The sequence below is a fragment of the Sarcophilus harrisii genome, chromosome 2 (genome assembly GCF_902635505.1).
Source record: "Sarcophilus harrisii chromosome 2, mSarHar1.11, whole genome shotgun sequence".
NCBI classification, from domain to species: Eukaryota; Metazoa; Chordata; class Mammalia; order Dasyuromorphia; family Dasyuridae; genus Sarcophilus; species Sarcophilus harrisii.
The window spans coordinates 557809817-557822435 of record NC_045427.1 but is presented as its reverse complement, the minus strand read 5'-3'; the positions used below and the strand labels follow the sequence as shown (position 1 = coordinate 557822435).

At 34.7% G+C, this 12619-nt stretch overlaps 1 protein-coding gene across 1 annotated transcript in view; it reads left to right on the top strand.

Moving 5' to 3' along the window:
* OGA (O-GlcNAcase) overlaps positions 1-12619 on the top strand; it is a 30450-nt gene that overhangs the window by 9901 nt on the left and 7930 nt on the right. Inside the window, exons 5-10 of the mRNA XM_003755444.4 lie at positions 2521-2692; positions 3934-4032; positions 4746-5030; positions 7243-7401; positions 8079-8689; positions 9069-9243. Of these exons, the coding sequence (XP_003755492.2) occupies positions 2521-2692; positions 3934-4032; positions 4746-5030; positions 7243-7401; positions 8079-8689; positions 9069-9243 (1501 nt within the window). The remainder of the gene's footprint in view (positions 1-2520; positions 2693-3933; positions 4033-4745; positions 5031-7242; positions 7402-8078; positions 8690-9068; positions 9244-12619) is intronic.

Below are 12619 nucleotides of genomic sequence, written 5' to 3'. Positions count from 1 at the left end.
ATCTCAATGTACCTTTTCTTAAAGTTAGGTCAACACAAGTCTGTGGGTCCAGCATGAAACCCTTCATGGGCTCCACAAGATAAAAACTGTTTTCATGAGAATATTAAGATGTTATTTGCATATTAAAATGCTCCTCCTTTTTCCAGTTTCATATCTGTGTAAGGATTTTCTTCATCTGCATTTATTAAGCACCTACTATGTGCCAGGTACAATGCTAATTATAGATATTATCTTATTTGAGGATTACAACAACCCTGAGAAATAAATGCTATTATCATCCCCATTTTATGATTGAGGAATATTGACCATACCATCTAGATACGTTTGAACAATAATAAGCATTATATGTCACTTTTTAAATTTTACAAAGTAGTTTACAAGTGCTTTATTTTTTCTTCATAATCACCGTAAGAGATAGGTGTTAATATTACATTCATTTTACAGATAAAGAAATGTAGCAGAAGAATATTAAATGATTTGCCCAGGATCACATAGCTAATAAGTGGCTGAGATCAAGAAGGATTTCTATTTTTCTCAGTTAATTATAAGGCAAAATCCTAAAGTTGAGAGAAGGGAATGTATTATACTTTAAGGCTTAAAGGAGAGGCTAAAAGGTTTCAAACAGCATCTGTGAAATGTGATTTTTAATTAGTGTATAAGGATTGCTTTTGCAGCCTGAGCCCAAGTGAAATTAGATAACTTGTGGAATTAAAAATTTACATTATAATGGATTTATTACTATTAAATGAATAAACAAATGTTTAAAAGTTTTATCAGTTTTAATTTCTAATATAAATATCAGTAGATATAATATACATAAATTTAAAAATATTTTAAAAATGTAAAGGGATCTTGAGATCACCTATCTGGCCTACAGATTAAAATAAAATAAGGTCCCCTACAGTTGTTTCCTGATCAAGCTTTCTAGTTTTATTTTATATTATTTCCCATTTTCCAATTTGATATTCTAGCCAAATTAAATTATTAATTGTTTCTAGAACTCAATATTCTATCTAATGTGTCCATGCATTCTTACAAATCCCATACCTAGTGTATTTTTCTTCCACCTTTGTCTCAATTTTCTTGGAAGACAACTCATTTCTCATTGACATTTCTCAGTGAAACCTTCCTCTCCCTCTCCTCCAACTTAATAGTGTTCTTTTAGTTATTTATTTGGTTTGAAGTAAGTCCTGACCACAATTACCTCTCAGAAAGGAATTGCTCTTAAAATGAGGCACGATGGGCAAAGGGAAATACCTCAGCATTAAGAGACTAGTTGCTTTCCTGATGAAGGTAGTTATCCTGTATCCAGGGACTTTTACCTAGATGTTTGCCCTTTCTGATTTAAAGAGGTTGAACAGGAGGATCAGGATTGAAAGTATTATGGGCTACCACCCCAATGAAGAAAGTAGGGCACTTCAAGGTCTCTGGACCAGGCTTCTCTAAAAGGCTGGGGATGATTTCTCAGGCCGTAAAAGTTTTTGGTTCACACTGCTTCCCAGCACAATCTGCCATGGAAAGAAGACCAGTTGGACAGCATGTTTTGGATGAAGCAAGGCAGGGGAAGAAAATAATCCTAAGCTTTCTTGAGAATGCTTCTAGTTTTGGAATCTCTCCTCTAAGCAGCTTTGCCATCTCAAACTGGCCAGTATTTCTTGTGGAGTTGAAGCAGGTAAAGCGAATAAGTTTGTGTAAAGATGCACCTGGAAAGATAAATTCCCTCTATCTCTTCTGAGTTTTGTCCTGAGTCATAAAACAAGCAAAGGTTTCATTATGTTCTGTAGTGATTTTATTTACCCCCTTCCTGTCTCCCCAGTTACTCTTGAATTGAATATCTTTTGGAAATATTATGTACTTTAGTAAATTCAGGGGTCTTTTTCTGCTGATTTTATATGTGGAAGGCACATTTGTTAAATTGTGAGGTTAAGAAGAATGAGAATTGGGAAAAGCAATCAGATATGACAGTAAAGAGATCATTGGTGAGCAGAGAGCTGGAGATGGCAGATTTGAGTTCAGTAATGAATTTAGAAGTCAGATAGCAAAGGGTTGAAAAGTGGAAGCAGTGAGTAAAAGGAGTTTTTTCAAGGATTTTGGCCAAGAAGGGGAAGGAGGACAGCTGCGGAACAGGAGATTTGGGCATATTTAAAGGCATTAGAGACAGGAGAGAGATTGAAGATTGTCTGCTGCAGAAGAGGGTGTGTGATCAAATGCAAATGTAGAAAGGTTGACTTTGACAACTTTGTCAGAAAAAGAAGAAAGAGAGGATGGTGTCAAAGGGTATTGTAATGAACATAGAGGGACCTCACATTCAGTGACCTCAGTTTTGTACCTAGGTACTTAAAAATTGGTGAATTAGAATATTTTTATTGATATGAGAAATCAGTAAAATGAATTTAGCTAGAATTTAAAGGGCTACATTTTTCTTCAGGTTCTAAGAAGTAATGTCTTAATAGGAGTGCTATCATAGCCTAAGTATATGTTAGACTTTTTAGTCTTAAGAATCTTAATATTTTCTTCCAGGTTTCCCAGTTTGGTTGCAGATCTTTTGCCTTGCTTTTTGATGATATTGATCACAACATGTGTGCAGCAGACAAAGAAGTGTTCAGCTCCTTTGCTCATGCCCAGGTTTCTATAACAAATGAGATTTATCAATATTTAGGAGAGCCAGAAACCTTTCTTTTCTGCCCCACAGGTAAAAGCATCATTACCCCCTTTTAGTTTGTTACCTTCAGGGGGATGGGTATGTATGTACAACTGGCTGAAAAGGAAGAGTCATTTCCAAAGATAGTATCTAAAGGTTTTGATAAAAATGTTTTAAGTTGAGAAAATTACATTAAACGACAGCTAGGGATTTTAACTTTAAAAACACTAATATAATATTTGAAGAGATGGTTGAGGAAAATCACTGTTTCATATACAATTCTTTGTTATTTGTATATGGAAATGTTATGTTTGGATTATTATGCTTAGAATTTTAAAGGTATGTGTAATATGGTGATGGAAAAATCAAACAAGGAAATTTTTTGATTCCACTTTTCATTTCCATGTTTTCCCTTCTTTGCCCCCATTTATGTTTGTACTTTTTTTTCCCCTTGTACTTCTCCAAAATCAAATCCTGTGGCTTGAGGAAAACAAAATTTTTTTAAATTTTATTTTAATAGTATATTATTTCCCCCAATACATGATGGTTTTCAATATTCATTTTTGTTAGATTGAGTTCCAATTTTTTTTTCTCTACCTCCCTTAACTTCCCTCTACTCCCCCAACCCAAAACAAATAAACACTTTTTCCATTTTTTTTCAGTAAGTAAAAGGTTAATTCAATTGTCCCCCCCAAACTCAACAATAAGTCTCGTCTTTCCTTAGGAAGTAATTAAATTATAAAAACTGTTTGAACTGGAATAATTTCATTCAATTACCTTTCTTTCCTACAGCATACCACCAGATTTAATCTACATTGATGGTCAAAGGCAGCATGAATGTTCAATACTTTAATAAGATTGTATTAAGAATTACTTAAAACACATAAACTTAAATAACATTTAGAAGCATTAAACTTTGTTGGATAAAACCTGCATTGTCTGAGATAAAATTTAATTTTCATTGTCACCGAGACGGAAATTAAGCAATGTGGGCAATTCAAATCCAAGATTGATTGTTGTCGATTGTCTTACAATACTGACTGCTCTTAGAATACTAGGAGGACTTCTGGAATAGTATGAGGACAATTGTCAGAATTTGTTAGTTGATCTTTAAATCAGTGTCTTAGGAGATTTCAGTATTTTTAAGGACCAATCCATTGTATTCTGTAAATGATAGTCCTCAGACTTCTTTTAAAAAATGGTATATAGGGTTTTTTTCAGAACATGATTTTTTTAATTTAAAAATAAAAATTTTCCCCACTAATCAATGTGTTTGAACTTTCCTTACTCAGAATACTGTGGAACGTTTTGCTATCCAAATGTTTCTCAATCTCCTTATTTAAGGACTGTGGGTGAAAAGCTGTTACCTGGTATTGATGTGTTATGGACAGGTAAGTCTTTATCTTTTTAAAGTATATAAAATAAAGATTTTGATGAGATAAATTAGCAAAGGCACTTATCTGTTTAATTGAATTTTCTTGTTATCTTTAATCAAGAACTTTTTTACTTTTACTCCTGAAAAACTTTACGAAATGTGTTATTTTTTTTCTAATAGTACAATAAATTGAAGGTCATTTTATTGAAAATTAAATTCAGTACTACTTTTACTATTGTGAAAAGGTATGACAACTAGTGGCTCCAACAAGAATCCCTGTGATTCTAAGTTGGTCACATTGGCCAGCTACCTAACTACCTCTGAAGATTTCTCCCTGTTCCTTAATACCCATCCGTGGCAACCCTTTCCCACATTTCCTCCTCCTCCTGTTGCAAGCTGTTTATTATTTTTCCAGCATTGTATATATAGGTAATTAACTAAAATTGGAATAAATGTTTATTGACTTAAGTGCATGACATCAAGTCTTAAATAAAATAAATCTTTTGAGTTGTCTAATAATTTGCCTCTTTCTCCTTGGTCATATTCTTTGTACTTCTCTCTTTTCCCTCTAAAAATTGAGGTTTAGGTTAGTTTGTACTAATTTGTGGTAAACTAAATCAGTTTTATGAGCCATCTAGAAAGTTACTGTAATAGATTAAACTTATGTTATTATGTATACTTACATAGGTACAGATAAAATATTCTAATAGGCCTTACTTATGCTTCTAGGTCCAAAAGTTGTTTCTAAAGACATTCCAGTGGAATCCATTGAAGAGGTTTCCAAGATTATTAAAAGAGCTCCAGTTATTTGGGATAACATTCATGCTAATGATTATGACCAGAAGAGACTATTTCTTGGACCATACAAAGGGCGATCAACAGAGCTCATCCCACGATTAAAAGGAGTCCTGACTAATCCAAACTGTGAATTTGAAGCTAATTATGTTGCCATTCATACTCTGGCCACCTGGTACAAATCAAATATGAATGGAGTGAGGAAAGATGTAGTAATGAGTAAGTAAAATTTGTGGGAGAAAAGCTGGGAGCTATTCTCAAGTAGAATAAATATAACATCTGCTTGCTTTTTTTTGAGGTGATAAAGCTTAGGTACCTTGTTCATTTGAGCCAAGCAAGCACATCTTTTAGACGTGGGGGTTTGTCTTATTTTGTACAGTTAGACATTTGTCTTTGAACCTCATTTGGGGCCAGCACTGCTTTACCACACATCTTTTAGCCTAGATATCTCAATTCACTTGACTGAAAATAGTAAGTTTTATATGAAACCAAAATAAGACTGTTTGTAAAATAAGTTGTGTAATCTGTATTTAAACCAAAGTATTCCTATTTCTGCTCTACTACTACTTCCTTATTTCTCTTTATTATTGGAACAATCACCAATCTAATCAAGGTAGGTTAGAAATCTAAATCATCCATAACTCTTTTTTTCTTACATATCTAATTTGTTTCCCAAGGCTTACCTATTGTACCTCTGAAATCACTGTCATCTGCTCATCCCCCCCCCCCCTTTTTTTTTTCTTTCTTTATTTTTATTTGGTAGCACAACCTGTGTTTATTCAGGGGCATCATACCAAAAAAAAAAAAAATTATTGTTATACCAAAAAGGAAAACACAACAGAAATATTCTTTTAGTAAGAAAGTAGGAATGGTTTTTTCCATGTGCTTAAGTTGGAGTACTAACTGGGCTTATCAGTCCTTTGGAGTTTTTGTTGTTTTTTTTAAAGACTATTGGTACTCATCATTTCTTAAAGGCAGTGTCATTTGCAATTTTCTGTGGAAGGAAAAAAGAAGGGATAAGTATTAAGTTCCTTCTTTGTTTTAGGTACTATGCACTTTACAAACATTATCTCATTTGGACCATAAGCTTTTCCACTATTATGCCAGCAATTTCAAACCCAAATTTCTCTTCCATGGCTAATATAGCTTCTGTTGGGTCCAAATTATCCAAGTCCAGGTCTTTCATAAAGTAGTAATATATTCAGTTTTCTTAAAAGAGGTCTTATATAATCATATGATAGAGGAACACAGTCCTTAAAGTTCTTCAGAGTCTAAAAGGACAAGATTTTTTTACTCCCACTGTCTTGCTCAAAGAACTATTTTGCCTTCTTTACATAATTTCTATAGCTTTCTAATTGATGTCCTTTTCTCTATCAATCCGTTTTTACTATTTTCCTAAAGTAATGGTGACAGTCCCTGCTTAAAGTTCCCCATTGTCTACAGACTATAATCCAAACTGCTCAAGCTAGCATTACATGATTTGACCCTGCATTTCTAGTCTTACCTATATTACTTATATATACGTACCTATGCATGCTCCAATTTAGACTAGTCTACTGTTAGCCAAACATATTCTTTTTTTTTTTTTTTTTTTTCTTTCTTCATTAGTTTTACTCATGCTATTAGGTGCACCCAAAGTGGTGTCATACTATCCTACTAGGGGAATGTAATAAGCATTTAAATATAGCATCCATGTACCACGCCCTGTACTAAGTGCTTTACAAATACTACCTCATTTGATCCTCACAACAACTCTTAGATGCAGGTGCTATTATTATATTATTATGGTTGAGGAAAATTAGGCAAACAGGTTAGTGAAGTGACTTGCCCAGGGTCACACAAGGTCTATTTGAAGTCAAATTTAACTGCCTCCAGGCCCAGTGCACTAGACCCAGTGTCTCCTAGCTACCTCCAACTCTCTGCTCAAATGTCATCTTTTCCACATTGTTCTTTTCCTGATTTTTATCAGCTAGAAATGGGATCTGTGCTCATGTTCCTTTTGTTCGCACAACTCTAATGCCACTTGAAGTTTTTTCAACCTTTTGTTACTTCTATCCATGTTTTATGTCTAAATTGTCTAGATAGTGAGTTCCTTATGGATAGGGCTTTTGTGTCTTTTTTTTTTTTCCTACCTACCTTTCCTTCCCCTATAGCATCTAACATAGAACTTGGTATAAATGGAGGCTTTTTTAGTACATGTTCTACTGATAACAAAACATGCAGTAGTCTGCATGGGAGATATTGGATAAGTCTTTGGTGGGTTTGCTTGTTTTTTGTTATGCCCACAAATTGTGTTTAAAATATGTGTAAGAAAAATATCCTGTATTATGTCTATAGATAGTTCTAATTTCCTAGTTTGCTTTTGATCTTTTAATGCAGAGGCTAATATTTTGATAATCAAGATATTTCTATCATTTTGTTTTTGTTGCAGCTGATAGTGAAGACAGTACAGTATCTATTCAAATAAAATTGGAAAATGAAGGCAGTGATGAAGATATTGAAACAGATGTACTGTATAGTCCCCAGATGGCCTTAAAGTTGGCTTTAACAGAATGGCTGCAGGAATTTGGTGTACCTCATCAATATAGCAGTAAGTAAGGTGGTCAAGGTCAGGGAAGGGAGAGAAAAGTGATGGACAAGATACTTGAATCAAAAATACAGTCAAATAATTTTTAATGACAGTAGTTAGCATTTTACTTGGAGTGCAAGAGCTATATCAGTTATTAGAGAAGTGTAATTAGCTGAAAATTTGGAAGTAGAAAATATAAATCTGGGTGTAAGATTATGATGATGATTTTCCCCTTTATAACCAATTGCAGACTTTCCCTGGAGTGCTTATAAGTGCTTAAGAACCTGAAAATAAAACTATTCCATGAAACAAGCCAAAAAAAAAAAATCTAAACTAAAAACTAACTGAATCAGCAATCCATTTTGGTTTTAAAGTCTCATATGAGTGAAAATTAATCTTTTAAAGAGCTATCACATACATTCATGTAAGGGAAGGGACTTAAGATTCATTTGGGGAGAATTCTAAAGATTTTAAAATTTTATTCAATGAAATATCAAACTAATGAGTAGTCTTTTAGAGATCTTGGAAATGTTCAGTCTTTGGGGAAAGAACAAGGTAGATGAGAAATGGAGGTGTTTTGGTTTTAGATTTATTATTGTTTTACTTGTGTATTGCTGATATAAAGATGTATTTGGTGGGTTAAAATGAAATTCTCAATTTCCTGATGGCCTTTACAAGTTATATGTCTGACTTTTCAGGTAGACAAGTGGCACACAGTGGAGCAAAAGCAAGTGTAGTTGATGGGGCCCCCCTGGTGGCAACACCTTCTCTGAGTGCTGCCACAGTAGTGACAACTGTTTACCAGGAGCCCATCATGAGCCAGGGGACAACTCTGAACAATGAGCCTCCACCCCTCATCAAGGAAGAAGAAAAGAAACAACTTGATGAGGAACCCATGGATATGGTGGTAGAGAAACAAGAGGAAACAGACAAGAATGATAATCAGATACTAACTGAAATTGTTGAAGCTAAAATGTCAGAAGAGTTGAAACCAATGGATACTGATAAAGAAAGCATAGCTGAATCAAAGTCCCCAGAGATGTCAATGCAGGAAGATTGCATTAATGATGTTGCCCCAATGCAAACTGATGAGCAGACAAACAAGGAGCAGTTTGTACCAGGTCCAAATGAGAAACCTTTGTATACAGCAGAACCAGTAACTTTGGAAGATTTACAGTTACTTGCTGATCTTTTTTATCTTCCATATGAGCATGGTCCCAAAGGGGCACAGATGTTAAGAGAATTCCAATGGCTTCGAGCAAACAGCAGTGTTGTCAGTGTTAATTGCAAAGGAAAAGACTCAGAAAAGGTGAATATACCTTGTTTTCTTTTAACTCTTGCTAGCACCAAAACTGCCTGTGATGCCTCTAATATGGAAAAGGCCCCTAAAACTTCTTTTTAAGAAATACACTCTCCTAAAACTGACCTTCTGCTATACTTATCCACCTTGCTACTTGGGAATGAAAAGAACTTGGAAGTTGTTGTGTGATGAAGTTTGTCACTGGGTTGTTTTTATTGCTTATTAACTATGATCCCCTGTTGCTTAGACTCAGTTTTGGTTTCTGCTAATATTTAACTTTTTAAATATTAACATTTTAAATTTAATATTTAACTGTTTAATTTCTGATTTTAAAAAGTTACATTCAGAATAGTCTGAATTTTTCTCTTATATGATTGATGCTCAATAGATTGAAGAATGGAGATCTCGAGCAGCCAAGTTTGAAGAGATGTGCGCACTGGTGATGGGGATGTTCACACGGCTCTCCAATTGTGCCAACAGGACAATCCTTTATGACATGTACTCCTATGTTTGGGATATCAAGAGTATAATGTCTATGGTGAAGTCTTTTGTGCAATGGTTAGGTAGGTGTACCAGGAATAATCTTCTCCCATAGTATAATATATGTTTGAAAAAATGTGATTAGTCCACAGGGGAAAACTTCTAAAGAATTGAATGTCTTATTTTCTTTAAATTCTTTGCCTATGTTTATTCTAAATGTAGGCATAATTACAGACTTCAGTTGCAAGTCATGATTAATCACAATAAGCCGATTTTATTTTTCCCCTTGAGCTAATTCAGCATAAATATCTTTTTAATGAATTAGAAAGTACTACTTGTTCTGACTGAATGCATCCTGGACGGAATTCTGTGAACCTCTCAACAGCCTTCTGCTGATTGGGAATTGAGACACTATGAAATGTGACTCTCCATCAGCTCTCTGCTGCTTGCTGTGTCTTGATAACATAATTGCTGTGTTTTGATAGAATCATTGCTGAAATGACTGAAGGGCCTGGCTAAGAGGAAGCTGATCCTCCCAGCCCTGTGCGCATGCGAGCTTGAGGACAAGGCTATTCTGGTGCATCGTATCAGATTTTCTTCCTCCCTCCACTAAGTAGTTGGTTTTAGCAAGGGGTGGAAATAATTGTTCCCTGAGATGTTAATGAATGCTACATTAAAATGACGCTCAAAATTGTGCGTCTTTTTTTTTTCATTTTTTTTTTTTTTAATTAAATTTTCGAAAGCCTCAACTTGGTAGAAAGCACCAGCATGGCCCAGATTACTCTAGGGACATGACTTTATTTTTCCAGGTTTTAATCCAGTTCTAAGGAATATGTTGTATACTTGCTTATGACACACAGCAGGCAGCAAGGCTGGTGACTTATGTCATAGTTTTCATAGCTGTCACCAATATCTCAGTTGGGTCATAATTGTAAATAATAGAAATCATTAGTAAAAGTATTTTTGATTTTCTACCTAAATATGATTAGCCCTTAAGTAATTCTTTTTTTTTTAATTTTAAGAAAACTTCTTGTTAGTGCTAAAAAATTAGTATTTCTTAATCCTTAATCATTTCTTAAGATCCTTTTTGGATTACTGTGTGAAGTGTAGTTTAGGAAGACATTCAGGCCTTGTTCTTAAGAACAGTGCCAGGTTATCCTAGGGCAGGGGTGGGGAATGCCAACCCTCAGCCACATAAAACCCATGAAATCATTTGCTAAGAAAACTGCAAGTGATGATGAGCTGAAAGCCTAGGTATGACAACCTTTCACAGCTTGAGTTGTGTAAGTTGACAATTTTGTATGGCCTTCAAATGATGTCATAAATATCCAAATGGTCCTTCAAAGAAAAAAGGTTTCTTACCTCTCTTGTAGGGGAAAGGGCCTCATAACTTTACTTCTTGCTTTAGTGGCAAATATATCATTTTTCTTCCAAATTACTACCAAGGGAAGATAAATCCTTGTTGAAATGTACACTAGTTTCTCAGAACATCACAAGGATTATTAAATTTAAAGGTGGTGGTTTTTTACTTTTGGTTGTTTTTTGTTTTGGGTTTTTTTTTTATCAAGCATGTTTTCCATACCTCTCCCAAATGGGGGGAAAACTTTATAAGCAGTATGCACTTAGGACTTAATAAATCTCATGTTTGGATAGTGACCTTGAAAGTATTCATTTCACATATGATAAAATTTTAATGCAAGTGTAACTTTAAATTTTTGCTTCTTGACTCCTTGAAATATACAATATTGTGCCTCGGTGCTTCTACTTAAGCAGTGGGGTTTAATAGTATTTAGCTCTAGGTATAATAATTTGGCCAAGAAATGAGATAATTATTGTCTATTCCCCAATGACAAAGATGCTTTAGTTATTGGGGGGAGAGGAGGTGGTTACTGTTCCTGACCCAGAGCTCATGTTATGAGTCATTTTCAAAGCTAATTTGCTGAGTTTTCATAACAAAGTAAGATTTCAATTACATGTAGTATATATAGAATAGATACCTAGAGCAGTATTTATTCATGGGGATAGAGATTGGAGCCCTTTTTTCCTTTGCTTTTCTTTCCAGTCCAGCTGGCATTCAGTCCCTTAAAAGAATGTGGTTATCTAGTACTTTTGATTACTAATGACTTCTATTATCTTCTTCCCCATTGTGTACAGATGGGAGAATCCTCAGCACAAGTTTCTACTGCTCTTGGATGGACAGCGGCAGATGTTCATCACGCGTCATGATTAATTAGTTTAAATTGAAAGGTTTTGACTGTGAGGTAGTTCAGGTAGATTGCTATTCAGTAGACATGAACTGAAGTCACATTTGCGCAGCGACTAAGGCATTAACAATGGTTTTTATTTACACAGCTCTTCATTCATGCAGCTTTTTATTGTCATAGTTAAAGTGCTAGTTATGTTGTGGTCTCAAAGTGGGGGGTAGTGAAGAAAAATCATCCAAGTTATTGGCTAATCTGTACAAAGTGAGAGGGATAGCTTTTTGATAAGTGTAAATTATGTTGTTATGGACTGGGGCAGGTTCTAGTCAAAGCCTGAATTTCAAACCTTTTCCATTTTTCCAGATTTATTTTATGAACTATGTCCTGTGCTTAGGGGGAAAATACCCCAATCCCAAACCCCCAAAATGCTTCACACCAAAAAAACCCAACAACTTAGAAACCTGAACTTTTGATGGGCTTTTATCGTCAAAACTTGGTTTGCTTTGGGACTGTCTGACTAGCACACTGTATTTTATACTTATGAGATTGTTAACTTAAACAGGAGGTAGAATGCTGTCTTCAAAAGGAAAAGAACTTTTGCGCTGCTGATCTTGTCAGAAGACTAGGCAAATTGTTCCTAGTTTGTTCCTTAAACTTAACTGTCTTTTCCCTTTTAAATTGTCACGTTGTTAATCTCACAGCCTCTAAAATGGGTTAAATAATAACCAAGAAATGAGCTACTGTTGCACTTTTTTTGAAGAAAGAAGCATTTTGGGGCATTAAAAGCCCCATTGAATTAAATCTCAGGATGTGGCAAATGATCCATGTCTGAATTTTGGTCTGTCTTCCCTGAGAATTGAGGGAACCTTATGTTTTTACTGTTCTTGGCTGTGTTAACTTATTGAGTTATTCTTTTTATTTTTCTGTTGACCTTAGTTTTCTGACAAGAGTAACCCCTTTTTTCTTTCCCCTACCTTTCCCTTTCCCTCTCTCTAAAAATATAAAATGTGACTTCAGACAGGTACAATTCCTTCTTGGGGCTGTGATAATAGAATTTCTCTCTCCATCCATCTGGTAAAATTTGTGGTAGCAGGTCACTCCTTTTTGTAGTTCTATGATTTCAAGACAGGATGGATGGCATGATTTGTTAACAGCTGTTCTTAGAGAATATAAACTTTAACCTGACAAACTGAGACAGTTTGTTTTTCTTCCTATATATGTGGAAGAATTAGAATCTGACCACTTCAGAATTTATTCC